The sequence below is a fragment of the Syngnathoides biaculeatus genome, chromosome 7 (genome assembly GCF_019802595.1).
Source record: "Syngnathoides biaculeatus isolate LvHL_M chromosome 7, ASM1980259v1, whole genome shotgun sequence".
Taxonomy (NCBI): domain Eukaryota; kingdom Metazoa; phylum Chordata; class Actinopteri; order Syngnathiformes; family Syngnathidae; genus Syngnathoides; species Syngnathoides biaculeatus.
This window is the reverse complement of record NC_084646.1, coordinates 20,023,789-20,044,503: the sequence shown is the minus strand read 5'-3', so window position 1 is coordinate 20,044,503 and position 20,715 is coordinate 20,023,789. Positions and strand designations below refer to the sequence as shown.

At 41.4% G+C, this 20,715-nt stretch overlaps 2 protein-coding genes across 2 annotated transcripts in view; one reads left to right on the top strand and one right to left on the bottom strand.

Moving 5' to 3' along the window:
• Nucleotides 1-15,313, top strand: part of psmd1 (proteasome 26S subunit, non-ATPase 1) — a 39,242-nt gene extending 23,929 nt beyond the window's left edge. The window contains exons 19-25 of the mRNA XM_061825384.1: nt 368-470; nt 7,974-8,143; nt 10,670-10,762; nt 10,861-10,947; nt 11,515-11,676; nt 14,917-15,068; nt 15,154-15,313. Of these exons, the coding sequence (XP_061681368.1) occupies nt 368-470; nt 7,974-8,143; nt 10,670-10,762; nt 10,861-10,947; nt 11,515-11,676; nt 14,917-15,063 (762 nt within the window). The 3' untranslated portion in view covers nt 15,064-15,068; nt 15,154-15,313. The remainder of the gene's footprint in view (nt 1-367; nt 471-7,973; nt 8,144-10,669; nt 10,763-10,860; nt 10,948-11,514; nt 11,677-14,916; nt 15,069-15,153) is intronic.
• A 5,198-nt stretch (nt 15,314-20,511) lies between these two features.
• The window catches only part of LOC133504099 (arf-GAP with coiled-coil, ANK repeat and PH domain-containing protein 2-like), a 53,872-nt gene continuing 53,668 nt past the window's right edge, over nt 20,512-20,715 (bottom strand). Inside the window, exon 23 of the mRNA XM_061826291.1 lies at nt 20,512-20,715. This exon is cut by the window's right edge and continues 4,095 nt beyond it. The gene's annotated coding sequence lies outside the window, so the exon portion shown is untranslated.

Genomic DNA, 20,715 nt, shown 5'->3' with positions numbered 1-20,715 from the left:
AGAACTCTTCTTTTTCACAAAATGCAATGTTTTGGAAGTGTTACATTCATGACTGTTTATTTTAAGAGAGGATCTTTGTTATTTACGGATTATTTCTAGTTGCAGATGGCAGCCTTATGTCTCATAAGGTGTATGCCAAAAATTAACCTGCACTGGCTGTAGGAATATACTATTGCATGGCAGTACACCCTCATTATCAGGGTCATCAAAATGGTGATGTTGCTCTTACTTATTCTGCTAAGCACCATAGTTGGAAAGCCTTATTGAAGCCACCTTTTTTCCCCAAAAAATATAAAGAAATAAAGCACGTTGTTCAGGCAGATACCCATGATCTTTATATTAATACACTTACTTCTTTTGTCCACAGGTGAATCAATTCAGGCAGCTTTATGCAAAGGTAATCAATGACAAGCACGATGATGTTATGGCCAAATTTGGTGCCATCCTGGCCCAGGGAATCCTTGATGCAGGTCAGTGTGTACAATATATTATGTTTAATATTTTTAGATACACAGCCAAATGACCAATGTTAAACTCCTCAAAGGTCTCCCAATTTTAGAGTTCTAAACATTTTTTCTGGTAAATGTGCCTCAAGTGTCAAAACTTGGAGTTATCATGTGACACAGGCTTGTGAAACTATATTATTAAAGCTTCCATGAAATCTGTCCTTTTCTTGGGTTTTCAGGATAATTTGGCCTGAAAATGCCCAGGCAGCCCTGTTTGTATGTATTCTAGTTGGACTTTTTTTGCCTGATAGTTGAGACTGATAGCTTTCTCATTAGTATTTGACATGTAATTAAGGTTTGGATCGTAGATCTCAATTTTTCTATGGAAACCACCTTTGCTCTCATTCGCCGTTGGTGATATCTTAGCAGCCCAGTGTTCTCATGTTTTTATAGAAGAGGGAACTCTAAAAACGGTCTTGGAGCATGGTCACTTCCAAAATATACAAGTCTGTCCTGAATTAGAACAAAAGTCCGATGCATGGGTATCTCTAATGCAGTGGTTCTTAACCTTGTTGGAGCTACCGAACCCCACCAGTTTCAAATGCGCATTCACTGAACCCTACTTTAGTGTAAAATGTGTGATTTCTTCTCCCCCCCCCCCCCCCCACCTCAAATTAAATACATATAGTTTCTCTACTGGTGCTCAAAATGAACCGTGAAGAACAAAACCAATATAGTGCATGAACTCACAATAAATTACATACCTGTAAATCATTGTGACTTCTGCTTTTGCCTTTGAGAGACTAGTTCAGATATGCATGGTTTCACCTTGGCAAGTGCTACTCTCGTCATTTTCACACCAGTCTGTTCCTTTTCTTTGTTTTTATGTCCAGCATTCTCAAAAAAGATATGTTTGAACAAATGGTATGAAAATGGTATGAAAAACTGCAGGCCTTTCTTGACAATGACTGGATTCTTTTCCATTTGTTGACACCAAAACCTTGAGAGCGTTGTTGTACTGAAGAGTTGCTGTTGAACCTGCCTCTGCTGAATTTCAATGATTTTGTTGAGGTATTAATCATTGACTTCTGCTGTCTCAACATCAAGCATGAACGGCTGTCTTGCCCATGCTGGATATGAGTTTCATGCAGGGAAGTATCGAGAGACTTTGCAGGCTCATCTAAGTGCATGGCAATTGCTTGTTTCAGTTCCATGGTTACAGAATGCATCTTCTATCTTACTTAAAGAGTTGTCAAGAAGGGGAAGGTTTGCAGGTTTTCATTGTTCTCCATTCATCGTTTCCATCAAAGTAGCTTTTTTTGAAAAACCTTCAGGTTTTCTTCTGCTTCCATGATGTCGACTCCAGCCCCCTGCATCTTATGAGTAAGGTGATTTAAAAGCTGCGAATATATCAGCCATGTTCACTAAAATGAGAGTGAACTCAGATTTTTTTAAGCAATCTTCATGACAATGTTGGCGCTCTTCCAAAAACAAGGCTAATTCCACACACAAGTTAAAAACATGATTCAGCACCTGTCCCTGGGATAACCACCAAACATGATAATGGTACACAAATACTTTGAACCCAGTTCCCATATATTTACTAAGCTCACTGAAGATTCGTTGCCTTAGAGCATTATTTTGTACATAGTTCACACATTCCATTACAGTTTTTTATACTTTTTGTTCATTTTGGGGAATACAATGCATAACAATCATAATCATATATATGTGTATATGTATGTATTTATATATGTGTATATAAAAATATTAAAGGCAACTAATTATACTAATAGTATTACGAGCTCTATATCTCGGATAGTGAGCAATCTGGTCGAGTGTATCAGTACAACCCGACTTAAGTTTGAGACTTAAACATTAATAGTAATTACTACAGATCAACTTCTTTAACATGTTTTGCTGTACGGTGTAGAAATTCTAGGACATATTTTCGGATATATTCTATATCTATACTATAATATGTATAATGTGGGGAAAAGGACAATTTTAGATGTCTTTTTACTGAATAGTTCACTTAATTCATTTGTCTTGAGATAAGATGGCATATTTTAAGCATATTTTAATGACAATTGTGATTTTGTGCTATCGAGTGATCGGGGGATGGGGGGGCAAAAAAATCTGGGTTTGGCCCTCGGGGAACTTCTGTCCAATTTTTTTTTTTTTTTGGTCAAGCCTTAAAAATTTTACTTTCAATTTTTGCCTGAATTTTGTTCACAGATATCGGCAGAATGCACAACCATCCATTTTTTTCAACAATTTTCCGGGGGGCGGGGGGGTATGCTCCACTTAGCAGGACTTTGCACCTTCAGTGCTCGTATTTGTATTTTCAGGAAAGTACTTTCATCTCTGAACAATGATGTGTGGTACATCCGCTTTTCCTTGCGCACCAAAACCACACTTTCTTCCCAGCATGACTGGAGCTCCATCCGTACAAACTGCAGAAACCATATCCCACAAAAGATTGTCTCTGAAGACGTCATTCACTAGCTTCTTCAGATTGGCTGCCTTATTGTTGTTCTAAGAGGCTTGCAAAATAAAAACTCTTCTTTATCGTCTCGTCTTTCACATACTGCACAAAAACACCAAGATGGCTTAGATTAGCATAGTTTGTTGACTCGTCAAATTGAAGGCTGAATTTTTCCGGGATTGAAATCAGATCTGCGACTACTTGAGCCATGATGTCTTTACCCATGTCCTCAATTTTGTCGCTAATGGTGTCATTTGAAAGAAGAATTTGGGATAATCTACCTTCCGACGCTGTTCCGAGTATCAGATTCGCCATCTTTAACGCATCTGGTTTTACAATTCTTTCACCAATGATCAGGTACACAACTTCATATGATGCTGTGAGGATCGGTTTGTTAATTCGTACAAATCCAAGAGCAGGTAGAGCGGCTTTATCATCGAATCTGGTTCTCTTCACCTTGAATTCAGCAAGCGTTTTGTTCTTGCATTCCCCATCTAGATCCAGCATTTTGAAATGTTCCTTTAGTTTTTCCGGTGTGAGGCTACAGTTGCTCAACTTGGCATTGCAAATCATGCATATAAGACACTGACTCCCATGCCGTTCGGTGATATACGAGAATCCAGATTGTACATATTCGTCCGACCACTTTCTTTTTTTTGCTTGACATTGTCATTATGAGTTAAAATATGAAGTAAGTAATTACACGTTGGATCACTCCTGAGTGTAATAAATTTCTCGGAGCACTGATTGGCCAAGCAACGTCACGTGACCATCTGCTGCCAGTGATGACCAAGCGGGGCATGTCATCATAGATGAGTCGGTGTGTCTCAATCTCTGCAGCAGAGGCTCCACTGAACCCCTGATACAGACTCACCGAACCCCTAGGCTTCGATCAAACCCCGGCTAAGAACCAATGCGCTAATGCTAGCTGAAGAGCAGCCTTAAATCTGAAGCATCAGCAAATCCACCAAATGGCCTCCTATATCAGTAAAAGTATACACTAGCACCTGAATCAGTGTTACATTTGTACAAATTCCAAATGTACCTTGAAGGTATCTGAATGTGATTGGATGACCGGTCAGCGAGGTATCTGTGCAACTGAGAAAGGCGTTAGAATGGGGTACTAAGCAAGCTCTGTTTGGAATTCCGCTTAGCGAGTTGACAACTGAAACTTATGATCTAATTGAGCTTCTTCTTCTTCTTCTTTTTTTTTTAATTAATTACAATTAATTAGTTGTCTTAAAGTGTGGCTGTTTGTCTCTGTGCCTTGCAATTGGCTGGCAACCAGTTCAGGGTGTACCCCGCCTCCTGCCTGTTGATACCTGGGATAGGTTCCAGGACTCCCCGCGACCCTAGTGTGGATAAGTGGCGAAGAAAATGGATAGTTGGTCTTAAAGTAGGTACTTGTATTTTTTTATATTACAGTAGTTAACTTCTGTCTATACATATAATGGGATTGTTAAAATTGTTTATCATCCATAAAGGTTTTATGGTCTGGAAAAAAAATATTTTCACTTTACAATATTTACTACAGATAAGACTGAAAATCAGCCAGTCACAGAACGGCCTGTGTTTGACTTGGGTTTAAAAGAAAGAGCAGTCCTTAACAATGATTATTGGCATTTAAATGCTGTATGCCAGACAGTAGCCTCCATCTGTTACACTCTCATTATGGGGTTTTCGGCCTTTTCAATACAATTGGCATTGATTTATTGCCCTCAAGTATATTTAACGGCTTTGTAGTGGCTCAAACTGGCACACGATCTACTGTTTTCATCTCGCGGTGGATGTGAAAACTAATCGCGCTGTAAAACAAGCAGTGTTAACATCGGTCTTTGCTTTTGTATGAGTCTCTTAATTTGAGTTCCATCAGGCAACCAGAGTAAGCCTCCATCCCTGACCACCTGTGTGCTGTAACTCTGGAACAGATCACATTAAGGTTCATTAGCAGCCGGCGTTTAGCGCGGCTCTGCTACACTCGCTGCCATATGGCCCGTTGATGTCCCACGGGTAATGATGTTTGTCTGATCGTCTCTGGCGTTTGTGTGCCTGTGCCACTCTTTGTGGACTCAAGCACACAAAATGGCGTGAAAAATGTGTGAGGTCCTGGCTCCACACTCACACAGACACAGAATACACCAATTTCCTTGTGTATACACATACTCTTAGATATGGGCAGGAGCATTTTACGGTGCCAGCTTAAAATACTTCGTGCAAATGCAGAAAGAAGCCATGTTTTTACACACTACATGCTGTGGTGTGCACTCTTTAGCATTTTTCACAATTAGGCGTAAAAAAAAACTTGTGGTTCCAATTTCCCGACCAACCCTAAAAGTTCCCGCCAACCCCAACAATTTTACACCATATAATAAACATTTCATGGGCGTGGTTCTCCACGGCCACACGCGCATTTGCGGGACGCGCGGCAGGCGTGCTCTACTACAGAAACAGAGATTTAAGTCAGGTGTTTGACAGCAGCCGCGGCAGACGGCGGTGTGGCCGTGTGCCACTTTGTCTTGCATATAGCTGCCCCCTGATTACGTTGTGTATTTAAGCCTTGTTTTTCATGCCACTTGTTGCCAGATCGCTGTGTATATGCAGGTGTGTTCACGAGCGTCAGCTAGCATAAGTGCCTCGTCCAATGTCAAAGCGTTACTGAGCCATATCCAAGTCAAGTTCCGTTTTCATGTTTTTCCATGTATGACTTTTGACATTGTTTCATGTTTTTTGGACCAAGCCTTCTGCCTTGTGATTTTTTTTTTTTTTGTACCGTCACACTGTTGGACTGCCTTCCCATGGATGACCTCTGCCTGGCAATAAACCTTCCTAAAATCCACGCTTACGTCACAGCTTCCTTCATCTAGGTCCAACCTCCGCCTTCTTCGTGACAAAATCAAGTTTATTTATCATCTCTTCTTCCGGTGTTTCGCAATGCAAGACGCCATGTGAATTTTGATGTCGTTATGCACAAGAGAGCAGGATTAACGAGAACTGACAAGAAAATGGTGGGACAATGTGCTGAAGACTGAGTAAAAATATTTTGTAAGAAGAAAACCTACCTACTGACCCTAGTTTTGAAATGTAGGAAATTGGAATGACAACATTTGTTAAGGGGTGGCCTTATCAACCATGTACTGATGTCTCTCAGCCATCCTGGTCTCTTATTTGTTGACTATGGACAACAGCCAAGTCATCGCTCAGATGAGGCACAGTAAGTGCAGTCATCAGCATGCCATGATGACCTTGCGTGAGAACGTCCAGACAGTCACTTATCGCTGGAATCATTTTTCACTCTGGAGACTGTCTTTTCTCTCCCACTTGGACTTAAGGCATTACGTATGTTTTCAGGACACACAGCATTTTGGCACCTGGAATTTAAACACATCCAAACAGGGATGATACCCCTCCTCTTTGAATGTCAGACACACTTCATCACAAATTTTGTTGTCTACTTATTGAAATTTTTGAAGTGTCATTGTATTGTATTTGATCTGAGGCGATTACCTTTTAGTTTCATTATTGCTATGCATCATTACCAATTTGATGTTCTTCCTTTCTGTCCATTACACTTTATCCTCAATGTCAATGTCGTTGCAATGTCTTTCACTAATAGAAAGAAAAACTCTTTTGCAGTTTCACTCTTAGAAACATAGTGTGTTTTGGTGGTTTCCCAAAGACATAACGGGAACTGGTCGTTGCAACCTCTAAGGTCCAACATAATCTGCTTCAAGATGCTGTCTCTCCCCCTCCTTATTTGAAATGATGTATTTTCCCATAGGAAATGCAAAAATAATTTGACCTGTTGTCGGTATATTAGAGGTCATACTGTACTTGGAATAACCTCCCATCTGGGAAACTCGTCGGTCAAGTGTACTTAACCCTTTGTCACATTTTGAAGAGACGGTTAAGCAAGCACTTCTGCCTTTGTGACTGATTTTTGGCCAACATTCAGTCAGTGGATTGGAAGATTTTCAAGTGGTTCAAATCACTCTACCAGGGTTAATTTAGTTGATTGACCTCAGACAAGAATGGGTTATCTACTATTGTCTTTGCTCATTTAATTTGAAGTGGGATGGTCCACTCCCTTGAACTATCGTTCCCGTTCATGACAGGACATGACTTATTCATCCTGGTTCCCTCCTTTAAGTTCTTCCTGTGACACTTTGCCCTGTTTTAAACCACACCACCCTGTTGTTTGCCTCTGATAGAAGGAGGGTGTTATTACTGTACTTTTTTTATTTTTTATTTTATTTTTTTTTGCAGTGTTCAGATACTCAATAAAAAGTCACTTTTGCTAATTGAGTTCCATGTCTTTTACACTTGGACAAGAACAATGTCAACATCTCGCTTCCCTGATTCTACTGTTTCCTTCATTGTGAAATCTTTGAACTGTTAACAGTGAGAGAAATAGTTCTGTTTACATGCAGGCACAAGGACATGAAGGCACTTAATCAGCACAATGCTTTTCTTTTTTTACATATTCCTTCTTTTCATGATCTCATAAGGAAATATTTTTAGACAAGCAGTAGACAATCAATTACATGAGGCATGTGTGATTTAATGCAGGACGTTACAGACAATGCATTTTTTTATTTTTAGGGCTTGCCATTGCAATATATCTGTTATCTACAAAACCACAGAGTGATAAATATAACACTGGTCCCCACATTGACCTCTCACCTTCCTTACCTTGTTCCAAGGCTTAAAGGGTTGGTCCATAGTCAGTCACCATCTATTAGCAATTATGTATTGTTCCTACATTTATCATGACTCCCTTCTCAGTTTATTTTATTGTCTCTCTGTATTTTGATAATGTGAGAGGGAAGCTCATCCAACTATTTATTTCCAAATAGCTGTTGTTACACATTTGTGTAAATGTGCTATCCTTATGTGAACTGCTCACAACTGTGCTCAGACTTTAGTTGTTGAATATAATACCTTAAAGGAGACATGTTTTCCACACTCTTGCTGACATTACTTAATGATATGTTAATGTAGCGGTTATTATGTATCCAAGACTTGTGCCCTCTGTATTGTAGGTGGACGTAACGTCAGCATCTCGCTTCAGTCCAGGACTGGTCACACACACATGCCATCAGTAGTGGGCCTGCTCGTCTTCACCCAGTTCTGGTTCTGGTTCCCCCTCTCCCACTTTCTGTCCCTGGCCTTCACACCCACTGCCATTATTGGCCTTAACAAGGACCTCAAGGTACTGACACATCACCAAGACCCTCCTGACTCAGCACCACTGAATATTTTTAGGCTTTATGGGCTTTATATTTTCTTTTCTGTTTGTCTTCCCAGCACTAGGCTGAAGACTTGTAATTGTTTATTTAAAGGCCACCATGTTAAACTCTGAATATTAGCTATAGAGAGCACGCCAAGCGTGGTCCAACAGGTTTCGGAACCAGTTGAGGTTAATACGACCTGTCATCATCATCATCATCATGTTGATGTTTTGTGTTGTGCTGGAGATGTTTCTCTCAACCGCATAAATCAGAGGTGCAGGTCTGCTTTAAGTCTCAACACGTACTTGACCTTAATAGGTAAACAACAATGCCATGATTACAGTCCACCATAGATGAGCATCTATCCAGTTCTGACTATCATGTATTTTATTTATGTGAAAAATGGAAAGCTACCACATTTTTTATTTTAAGTATTTTATTCGTACATATGCATATTAATAAGATATCCAAAAATTAAAAAAAAAGATCCACTTCCAATAAAATTCATCTTTAGTGTGTAAAAAGACTTAGAAGGTGGCATTCATCAGTTTCAGTTTTCTGTATTTTTAGACAGTGAAGAAAATAAGTTATTTGAACACCCTGCTATATTGCAAGTTTTCACGCTTAGAAATCATTGAGGGGTCTGAAATTTCATCGTAGGTGCATGTCCAATGTGAGAGAGATAATCTAAAAAAATATATCCAGACATGACAGTGTGATTTTTTTTTTTTTTCTTTTTATTTATTTGTGTGATACAACTGCAAATAAGTATTTAAACATAGAAAAACAATTTTATTATTTGGTACAGTAGCCTTTGTTTGCAATTACAGAGGTCAAACGTTTACTGTAGTCGTTCACCAGGTTTGCACACACTGCAGGAGGGTTTTTGGCCCACTCCTCCACACAGTTCTTCTCTAGATCAGACAGGTGTCTGGGCTGTCGCTGAGAAACATGGAGTTTCAGCTCCCTCTAAAGATTTTCTATTGGGTTTCGGTCTGGAGACTGGGTAGGCCACGCCAGAATCTTTATATGCTTCTTACGAAGCCACTCCTTGGTTTTCTTGGCTGTGTGCTTCAGGTCATTGTCATGTTGAAAGACCCAGCAACGACACATCTTCAATCCTCTGACTGAGGGAAAGAGGTTGCGCCCCAAAATCTCACAATGCATGGCCGCGGTACCACTGTAATAAAGTCAACGATTTAAGGAACTTTAAGCAAGTTAAATACGTTTTTCTTCCCACACTTTATTCACTCATAACAATGTCACTTCTCTCAACTTTTATTTACCCTTGGTGACTGTGCTAAGTTGCGGAAAGTCTCTTTGACCATGATATACCTTTTAGGTGTCTATGTAGATGCCTGACAGTATCAATGGCATGCTCTGAATTTTTTTTTTTATTCCCTGCTGAATTAACATGGACGTTGTAAAATCTTTAAAAAGAAAAAAGTACAGAATAAAAGGTATAGAATGTTGAGCATCTCAATGAGTGAAATGTTTTTTTATCCCCAAGCACATGGCACGCACATTGATATTGAGACGTTTCATGTCACCAGGTTTGCACACAGCTCAGGAGGCTTCCTCTTGACAAAAACTCTCCTAATACTTCATGTTTCTTGGCTAGTGTTTGGAAACTCGAAGCCTCACCTCCCTCCACAGCTTTTCTGCTGGAGTTAGGTCTGGCGGTCTATTAAAAGTACATGAACATACCTCAAGCAAGCCTTTCCTGGTGACCATCAACAGTTTTCCCCCATTTTCTTCAGATAATCCAGTCGGTGCGATCCACTCGTGTTGTCATCCCCACTGTAACAAGTGTATCCCTTCTCATTTGAGTTGAAAAGTTAAACCACAATGATCGTATAAGATGAAATGCGGTGGTATTAGAATACAAGGTTTTATTGCTCACGAATTAGCAAATTTGTCTTCTTCTCTGTCATCTTCTCTCAGCCATCTTGGGTCTCCCATTGCGGCAACATTTTATTTTTTAAACTTTATTGGCCGTAAAATATTTACAGTACTATGTCAAAGAATTGTGTACTTTCACAAATCTTGTTCATCCTTGGGTCCAATTTCCAGATGCCTGAAGGTGCTGGGTCCCTCTTCAATTATGGCAATGTCCAATGATCATACCACTCAGAAATGAGACAAGTTCTATTTTCCACATGAACGTGCTTTGCTCCAAAATGTCCTTTTCAAAAGGCAAAGAATAAAACAAAAAGACCCTGTGAAGATGATATCGATTATTCTTAGTGAAATGAGATGCTGACCCAAAAGTGAGCTGAAAAGCCTCCCTGCCCGTGGCTGTTTAGTCTGATTCCATGTTAGAGAGTGGAGGGTTAAAAAGTCTTTTTATTCTGTTTATTGTATGTAAACCATTGGTTGCAACTGTAGATGGATTCATTCACAAATGGATCTTTACTGTCTATAAATGTCTTTGTACCTGATTTATGAGTAATTTACAAATTCACCAGGACATCAAATGATGATTCCCCTCCTTTTATCATCTTCAGATGCCCAAGGTGCAGTATCGCTCCAACTGTAAACCTTCCACCTTCGCCTACCCGCCAGCTCTGGAGGTTCCCAAGGAAAAGGAGAAGGAGAAGGTAAGGGAGACACTCGTCCATCAATCCTTTTGCATGTTGTGTTATTGTTCTAATAATAATATAACTGTGATACCCCCGTGTGTGCGTGCGCCTGGCAGGTCTCCACTGCTGTTCTCTCAATCACAGCCAAAGCAAAGAAGAAGGAGAAGGAAAAGAGAGAAAAAGAGGAGGAGAAGATGGAAGTGGTGAGTGACATTTGTGGTGTTTAGAAAGTCTCCTTTTAGGTGACTGCCAGAGCAGCTTCGTGCCCCTTCATTTTAGACGAGCACTTTTCAGAGCAAGCATGTTTAGTCGGGCTGCCATCCACAGCTCGAGTCGACTTGAGATTTCCCGTTTGGTTCTCCGGGCCATGTTACAGCTTAGCTCTTGTCCTCAGGGTCAAATATGGAACTTTCTTGACAGGTGTCGTAGTCTTGTTGATTGATTATTGAATAAGCTGTTAACATGAAAGTTCGACGAAGGTGGGAGCCACACATGATGTGAACCCTTTTATGGAGCCAATTGGACAATAAAATGGCTTCTCCCGACTTTTATGTTGAACATTTCTCCATTCTTTGCCAAGTCGAATAACAACTGAGAATGGAGAAAAACTGTCAGCGAAAGAACAGCTCAACTATTTGATTACTCATCCTTTAGTTGAAAGCCAACAGTTACGTTCTATTGCTTTTTTTTTTTTTTTTTTTTTTACTGGGCAAAAAATCAGCTGTTAAGGCAAAGAAAGTACTGCAATCCTCATCTGTTTGTGGCGACAGGAAGTGCAGGAGGGCGAGAAGGAGAAGAAGGACGAGGAGAAGGAGAAGAAGAAGGAAGCGGAGCCCAACTTCCAGCTGCTGGAGAACCCAGCCAGAGTGATGCCGGCCCAGCTCAAAGTCCTCAACATGCCTGACACGTGCCGCTACCAGCCCTTCAAACAGGTAACCCAAACCTGAACCAGCAAACGCGCGTTCACACGTAGTCGGTCGGACAACTCCGCCCCACTCCAGCGTTTGGCCAATAAAAGCGAGAGCCAATGGGCACACGGAGCCATCCGGCAATCAGGAAGTACTCTTTTGATTGGCCCGCTCTCCTTGTAAGGCTTTGTTTGGTCACTCACAGGAAGTCAACACTTTTATAGGCCTAGCAGGACGTCTGCTCCGTGTTAGCCGCACTGGAAGTTTAAACACTCGCATCAGCTTTCATTCATGAGTTTCACAATACTGTCTCTAGAGTAAGTTCTCTCAAAGAATTGCTCTAAATTTGGGAGCTGTCATCTTACCCCCTATGTGGACTATTCTCCCAGTTCCTGCATCAAAAAACCAGACCCACAGCATGACGCTGCCACCAACATCCTCAGCAGTCAGGATTGTTTTAGCCAAGTGATGATCAGGGCCTCTTGTTTTCCTTATATGTCGCTTGCACAGTGGTACCTTGGTTTTCGAAGGTCTTGGTTTTCGTACAAATCGGTTTTCGAGCGAAAATTTTGAAATTTTTTAGCTTTGATTTTTAAACAGATATCGGTATTGAAACATCCTGACCAGCTGACACACAACGATCTGTTATTGTGCTTTCGAATGCACCCCCGAAAAAAATGGAAGAGACGTAACGCGCAATTGCGCGCTTTAGCACGCGGTGCAACCAGTTGACTCACATACTGCTCTGCTTGTGGACATTTTCCAGTACTGTAGTGACTTTTTTTCTTCAAATTGAGCAACGTTAACTGGTGCTGAAAAAAGGAATGTGGTGCGTAAAACCATCAACTTCAAAAAAGATTTGATAGCCAAGCACGAACCTTGTCTGCGTGTTTCTGAGCTATCGAAGAAGTATGGCATGGCATGGCAAAATCGACGATCACCACCATCCTGAAACACAAGGATGCCCTCAAAGCAAGTGATGTTGCTAAAGGAACAACTGTGTTGACGAAGCAGAGGCCACAGATCTTGGAGGAAGTTGAAAAGTTGCTTCTTCTTTTTGTGAACGAGCAGCAGTTAGCTCGGGATAGTATTGGCGAGGAAGGGATTTGCGCCAAAGCTAAAAATCTATATACGGATTTAAAAAGAAAAGACCCCAATCTAGGTCCTGAGGGCTTTGAATTCAAAGCAAGTAAAGGATGGTTCAAAAATTTCCGCAAAAGAAGTGGCATACACTCCGTTGTTCACCATGGGGAGGCTGCAAGGTTTGCATTGCTTTTTTCTTTTGTCCCATTAACCCTACCTCTAGTTGCAAATGTTTTTTTTTTTCATGTTTCGTACTTTCTGTGCTTTTTTCCCCCCCTCATTATTGCTTGTTTAAAGTTATTCTGAACTTTTGTTAATAAAAAATGGTTTACAAGGCTGGGGGGCCGAGTCAGTACAGATACGGCAATGTACTCCCAGACTTGCATACGCTAAAGCAAACATTTTAAGCAAAAAATACATATATTTCTTAAATGATTTAATTATATAAAGTATTTAAATGAAACATCTTTCCACTATGCAGTTTATTATCAGGAAAAGCTAAAAAAAAATCGCTTAAAAAAACTTTTTTTTTAGGTTTGGAACGCATTATTTCATTTTCCATTCATTGTAATGGGAAAACATGCCTCGGTTTTTGAACATTTTGGTTTTACAACCAGCCCTCTGGAACGGATTGTGGTTGACAACCGAGGCACCACTGCAATTCAGGCCAAAGAAGTCGATTTTGGCTTCATCACATGAAAGAATTTTGTTTCTACACGACTAACCATATTTAAGGTGCCTATTGGCAGAGTCCAAGCGGGCTGCCATGTGCCTTTTGATGAGAACTGGCTTCTGGCTGGCCCCTGTACCACAAAGGCCTGATTGGTGGAGTGCATGAGCAGTGATTGACTTTTGGATGGTTCTCCCATATCTGCAAGGGAACACTGGAACTCTGCCTTCATGATTGTAGGGTTCTTGTTCACTGATCTGACCATGGCCCTTCACCTGCAGTTACGCAATGTGGTCAGATGGCCAGATCTAGGAAGGGTCCCGAGGGTTCCAAACTTCTTCCGCTTTACAATAATCCAGACCCCTGTTCTTTTTGGGAATTCTTTAGTATCTTTCCCCAGATTTATGCCTTGACACAATCCGGTCTCAGAGGTCTCCAGACAATTCCTGAACCTTCATTGCTTGGTTTCTGCTCTGATGTGCCCTGGCAACGATGAGAATGTATATAGACTGGTGTGTGGCACTCTCAATGATGTTGAGTCTACATAATTTCCCACAGTTTGATTCTCAAGTTGTAGAACCATCTCAAGGATGCAAAGCAGATGCACCTGAGCTCACGTTTAACTGTCACAGCAAAGGGTGTGACTACTTATGCACCCTTATTTTATTTTTATAACTGACACAAATGTCTGAAAATTTTTTTATTTTGTCATTATGGGATAATTTATGTAGCTTCCACGTGTGGCAAACTCTACTCAAATCAGCTTTAGAATACAATAAAATGTGGAAAACCTGAAGGGGTGAATACTTTCTGGTGTGGCACTGTACAGCCGAGGCCTTAAATTTCCAAATATGACTATTGTTACCCACTGCCGTGGACCACTGCATACCTGTGGTTTGGCACCAGTCATATTTGTTGAATTCCCCCTCCCCCATTATTTGTATTGTATTTGTACCTTAATAAAAAAAAAAAAAAAAAGAGGATTTTTGACTAAAATCAGTAGGAAATACCTTCCTGGGTCATAGTTGTAAATTGACAGAAAATATATGCTTCTGAGGTTGTACAATGTGGAATTTAAACATTAAAAAAAAAGGTACACTTCTGAGACCATTGATGTTAGATTTTGACCAACTAAGGCCACCGATTTTGTAACATGACCAATATTTCCAGGAAAAGTGATTTCAGCTGGCCCATCGGTTCTCCTCTCAGCGAGTCGCTCGCATGATTTGTTTCCATTATTTTCCACGCGATGCCCTTCGCGGTGCTATTTTTTCTTACCATGTGGCTTGGATCCGGCCGGGTCTCAGTATTGGTGCACCGGCCACGGGAATCGAACCTACACACTGCACAAAAGGCGGCAGCCTGTACTTCTACACTACTAGCGTTTCTGGGAAATATCCACATACAAAAATGAAAAAAGAAAGAAATGTATCTGTTTTTCTTTGGCATTGGCTGTAGAGGATCGAGGACAGGCGAAGGCCCATTCCTAATGCCGACACTTTTTTGTCCAGCTGCACACAGGCGGCATCATCATCATGAAGGACACCAGCGAGGAAGAGGAGGAGCTAGTAGAGCCCGTCTCAGCTCACGGCCCCAAAATCGAGGAAGAGGAGCAGGAGCCGGAGCCCCCTGAGCCCTTTGAGTACATCGACGAGTAGATCAGGTAGCACGCCAATCAGCATATTGTTTACTTGGGATCTCAGCTGACCGTTATGCAACGTGTTTGTCTTTATTGTTCCTGTTTTCAGGTTGCACAAGAGACGAGTGTCGTGTCCTTCTGTCCGCTCCCCCCCTCCCCCCCTCGCATTGTTCCTCTTCTGGCTCCTGTTTCTCAGACGGAAGCCATTTTTACATGTTCTCCTCATACTTTGTTCTGTCCATACAATAAAGTGTCATATATACACGGGAGCCATCTTTGGATTTTCATTTGTGTCGCATGTGAGCTGGAGAAGAAGCGTTAGCGGGCACCTTGGACTGGTTGCCCACTGCTTGCACTTATTTGAGGTGCCACCCATCTCATCAAAACAAGCTTTTACATGAGTCATGCTACTGTATATTAGGGAATGTCAATGATTTCCAAATGAATTTCCCAGTGAAAATCATCCCCAGTTATTCCGTTCTTACGCGCTTGTAAAGCTGGCAAAAATGCTTATATGATTAGTATTAGTTCATAATTCTTGTACTGACCTCAAAAATCGCAACTTTTTATTTCTAATGAATTTGCACCTTTGTTCTTTCCCCTTCTATCTTTAGCATTCTGACTTTATTCGTGTAATATTGTTTATTTTCATAATACATTATAGTGGCGAAAGTATTTGCTCGGCCATCCGATTAATCATAAGTGTACCAATTATGTGCATAAAATCAAGCACTCAAGTGTGCAAATTGTTTTTATAAACTTCAACTCAGTGAATTCCAGCGTGGAACAGTCACATGACTTCAGCTGTACAGGAAGTCCTATCATGAAATGCATCTAAAACATTCCACAGTTGACTTTTGAGTTGTTTAATCAGAACATGGAAGCGTTTGGGAATGACAGCAACAGTGCACAAACAAAGGCCCGTAAAGTCGTGGATGAACTTGACTGGCCTCTGCAGAGTCCTGACCTCAACCCCAGAGAACCCGTTTGGGATGAATTAAGTGCCTGAAGAGCTGAGTCTTAATCAGACATCATTTTGTGACCTCACAAATGCGCTTCTGCAAGAATGGTCAAAAATTCCCATCCACTCAATCCTCAGCCCTTGTGGATTGCCCACCCACGAGAGTTGAAGCTGTAAGATCTGCAAAAGCTGGACCGATGTCGCGTTCAACCCGGTGGATTATGAACGGGATGGCAATTAAACTTTGTGTATTTTGACCAAACAATATAAAATAGCTTTTAAGTCTGGGAACTCTTAAATTGTGAAGTTAAAAAAAAAAAAATTGTCTCCTTTCATTGGATTTTTTTCCCCCCCATTTTTGTCGCAATAACAAATACAACATTTCTGTTTCTCCCCACCCTCCCACTGGCTATTAATGCTATTTATTTTTAAAAAATAAATTTTGTAGTTCTCATCACTGTCTTTGGAGATTTAAAAAAAAAAAAGTTCATTTTTCCCCCGCTCAGCACTCTTGCTCTTCCTTTTTAGTCAATCGTGCAGTCGACTGGCCATGTCAACAGACCAAAAACTATGCAGAAATTGATTCTATTTTCATCTCTATTTGCTTTCAAGTTGCCAAGTTTCCAGTTCAAGTATGCCGGACGAAGACGTGGCCTCCATTTGTTAACGTGGAGGAACGCGAGGGACCGAAGATGTTCCCTGCGTGACACATCAGCACTTCGCATTGTTCACTTTGGAGCAAGAAGGAAAAAAAGGCCCCAAATTTCTCGAGGTAGTTTTGCATGTGTGGGTGTTCCAAGGAATCCCTAATCCACGTCTTCTTTTTTGGCTTGATCTCGCTCCCGCTAAACGATAACGCACACAAATGTACGCTCGAATGACTTTGGTGTGGAAGAACATCACTGGGCGATGGCCGAAGTCCAAGAGGGAAGGTCTGTTCTTCCCAGAAGAGCGGAAGCCGTTGAGGACTGCGGCTTGTCCCGAGGCCCCCGTTTGCACTAGGTGGTCCAACCCTTGGGCCAAGTCCCTTTCTACTTCCTCATTGTTCTCCGCCTTCGTCATGTCTTTCCACCAGCCCCGCTGATGGTTGCGACAGATGGCGTCTCTCTCTCTCAAGACGTGCCATATTCAGCCGCTAAAAAACAGTAAACCGTTTTCCTACCATCGCACGAAATTGTTCACACCAATGATGAAAACTGTCGTGTTGCTTGTTAAAACGGTCTTGAAAATGTGCTGGGAAGGGAATTGAACTAAGGATTAACCCCAAAATATTTTAGTACGCGTACATCTTTGGTCTCTCAGAACTGTGAAGCCAACACTTTACCAACTAATGCCACGGTGCCGCCCAAGGAGGGGATATTGTAATATATTATTGTAATATTGTCAAATATACTAATAGCATAAAATACTCTAATCATGACTTTATGATAAGTGAGTTTTAAGTTAATATTTATGACATGATTTTACTCCTAAATTACTTTATTTAGCCTTTTTCTTTTCAAATAAACAATACCTACGGCTTTAATCAAAAGTATAGCATTCCTTGGAAATTGTTCTCCTTGCAATTGTTTTCTTACTGCAACTTTATTTGAGAAACAGACTTCCCCTTCCCCTTTCCTAATATTATGACTTTATTACCCAGTGTTATTCTTGTGTGATGTTTTTTGGGGTTGGATGGAGCTGCATCTCCATTTAAAAGTTCAGCTTGCTGGTCCTAAGAAAAGTTTCAAGTATTCCCAAGCAGAATGCTCTTTGCAGGCCAAATAATCTGGACCTTTAAAAAGAAATAAAGACAATTTTTCCATCCACAAAATGGACATCCATAAGTTCCTTGGTGTGGGTAACGCAAAAAATTTGTACTTAAACCAAACCATCTGTCCATTTTGCTCTACTGTACCACTTAATGGTGCCTATCCCAGCTACAGTGAAGAAAATAAGTATTTGAACACCCTGCTATATTGCGAGTTCTTCCACTTAGAAATCATGGAGGGGTCTGAATTTTTCATCGGAGGTGCATGTCCGTTGTCAGAGAGATCATCTAAAAAGAAAAACCCACAAATCACAATGTATGATGTTTTAATGATTTATTTGCGTGATACAGCTGCAAATAAGTATTTGAACACCTGGAAAAAAAACAATGTTAATATTTGGTACAGTAGCCTTTGTTTGCAATTACAGAGGTCAAACGTTTCCTGTGGTTGTTCACCAGGTTTGCACACACTGCAGGAGAGATTTTGGCCTACTCCTCCACACAGATCTTCTCTAGATCAGACAGGTTTCTGGGCTGCCGCCGAGAAACACGGAGATTCAGCTCCCTCCAAAGATTTTCTTTTGTGTTTAGGTCAGGAGACCAGCTAGGCCACGCCTGAACCTTGATATGCTTCTTACGAAGCCACTCCTTGGTTTTCCAGGCTGTGTGCTTCGGGTCATTGTCATGTTGAAAGACCCAGCCACGACCCATCTTCAATGCTCCGACTGAATGAAAGAGATTGCTCCCCAAAATCTCACAATACACGGCCGCTGCCATCCTCTCTCCTTAATACAGTGCAGTCGTCCTGTCCCATGTGCAGAAAAACACCCCCAAAGCATGATGCTACCACCCGCATGTTTCACAGTAGGGATGGTGTTCTTGGGATGGAACTCATCATTGGGCTTCCTCCTCCAAACACGGTTAGTGGAATTATGACCAAAAAGTTCAATTTTGGTCTCAGACCCCCCCCCCCCCCAAAAAAAAAAAAATTCTCCCATGACTTCTGTCATCCAAATGGTCATTGGCAAACTTAAGACGGGCCTTGACGTGTGCTGGTTTAAGCAGGGGAACCTTCCTTGCCATGCATGATTTCAAACCATGACGTCTTCGTGTATTACCAACAGTTACCTTGGAAACGATGGTCCCAGCTCTTTTCAGGTCATTGACCAAGTCCTGTCGCATACTCCTGGGCTGATTCCTCACCATTCTAAGAATCATTGAGAACCCACGAGGTGATATCTTGCATGGGCCTCCACTCAGATAGAGATTGACCGTCATGTTTACCTTCTTCCATTTTCTAATGATTGGTCCAACAGTGGACCTTTTTTCACCAAGGTGCTTGGCAATTTCTCCGTAGCCCTGTCCAGCCGTGTGGAGTTGTGCAATTTTGTCTCTGGTGTCTTTGGACAGCTCTTTGGTCTTGGCCATGTTACAAGTTTGAGTCTTACTGATTGTATGGGGTGGACAGGTGTCTTTATGCAGCTAACGACCTCACACAGGTGCATCCGATTCAGGATTAATACATGGAGTGGAGATGGACTTTTAAAGGCGGACTAACACGTCTTTGAGGGTCAGAATTCTAGCTGATAGACAGGTGCTCAAATACTTATTTGCAGCTGTATCACACAAATAAATCCTTAAAAAAAAAAAATCACACATTGTGATTTCTAGATTTTTCTTTTTAGATGATCTCTCTCACAGCGGACGTGCACCTACAATGAAAATTTCAGACCCCTCCGTGATCTCTAAGTGGGAGAACTTGCAATATAGCAGGGTGTTCCAATACTTATTTTCTTCACTGTATCTTCAGGCGAGGTACACTCTGAACTGGTCGCCACCCAATTGCAGGGCACATATAAACAACCAAGCATTCGCATTCTCACCTACGGGCACTTTGGTCGCCATTTAATCTACCATGCATGTTTTTGGGATGTGGGAGGAAACCGGGGAGAACATGCAAACGCCACACAGGGAGCGTTGGGATTCGAACCCTGTTCTGAGAACAGTGAGGGTGATGTGCTCACCAGCTTTTGCACCGTGCCACCACTGTATTTAAATCAAAATGGCATGAGACCATTCTAGTTCTCAATTTAATGTACCAGTCCGGCTAGGAAGTGCTGCTGCTCCAAATGAAAATACAAATGCTGCTTTAACTTTTGGTCTTTTTGGAGGCTTGCTTTTCGTTTGACAAGTAAAGTTTGTTGAGAACTAGTATCCACTAGCCTAGTTGCAGCGCTGTAGCTGTTCTGCTTTTGTTATAAGTCCAGTGGGCAGAATGAGACGTATTATTCTTCTGTCCAAAATGGATGCAGTGCAGACTTAAATGTGTCCATTTCGAGGAAGTGGCTATATTAATCTGAGCATATAAAACATAATGTAAAAACTCTAAAGTACTATAGAAGTGCCTTTGAATGGCGTTTGTATGTGATGAAAAAAGTTTCCTCGGCAAGGGTGTCGAACAGCTGCACGGAACATCTGGGACGGTGGCAACACGCCTGTTTTCTTGCAAATGTTTCACCGCCAGCGGCGCGGCCGGGAAAGCTGCTGGAAAAAGGCGCAACGCAAACGGCCGCAGCTTGAAATGATCCAGAAGGATCACATCATAATAATAATGTGCAGTGAAGTACAAGAGCAATAAATGTGTTCGTAGCACACACTTCGTTGTTTGGATTCTCAGAAAAAAAAAAAAAAAAAGCAGCTAGACAACCCTGAAAGTGGAACCTTTTTAATTGTCTGTGAACACATCACGCCTCATTGTTGAGATTCTGCTGCGTGGTGCAGAAACACAAAAGTACCACTGCCAACACGTTGTTACAGGAATCAAAACTGTTATCACTTAGTATCTAAAATGTACATTCTTTGATAAAGCGCTTGTATTGGCGACAGTTGCAGGGACATATGTATCTAATGCCTCACAGATCTGAGGACTCGTATTCAAGTCCGAGCTCACCTGTGTGGGG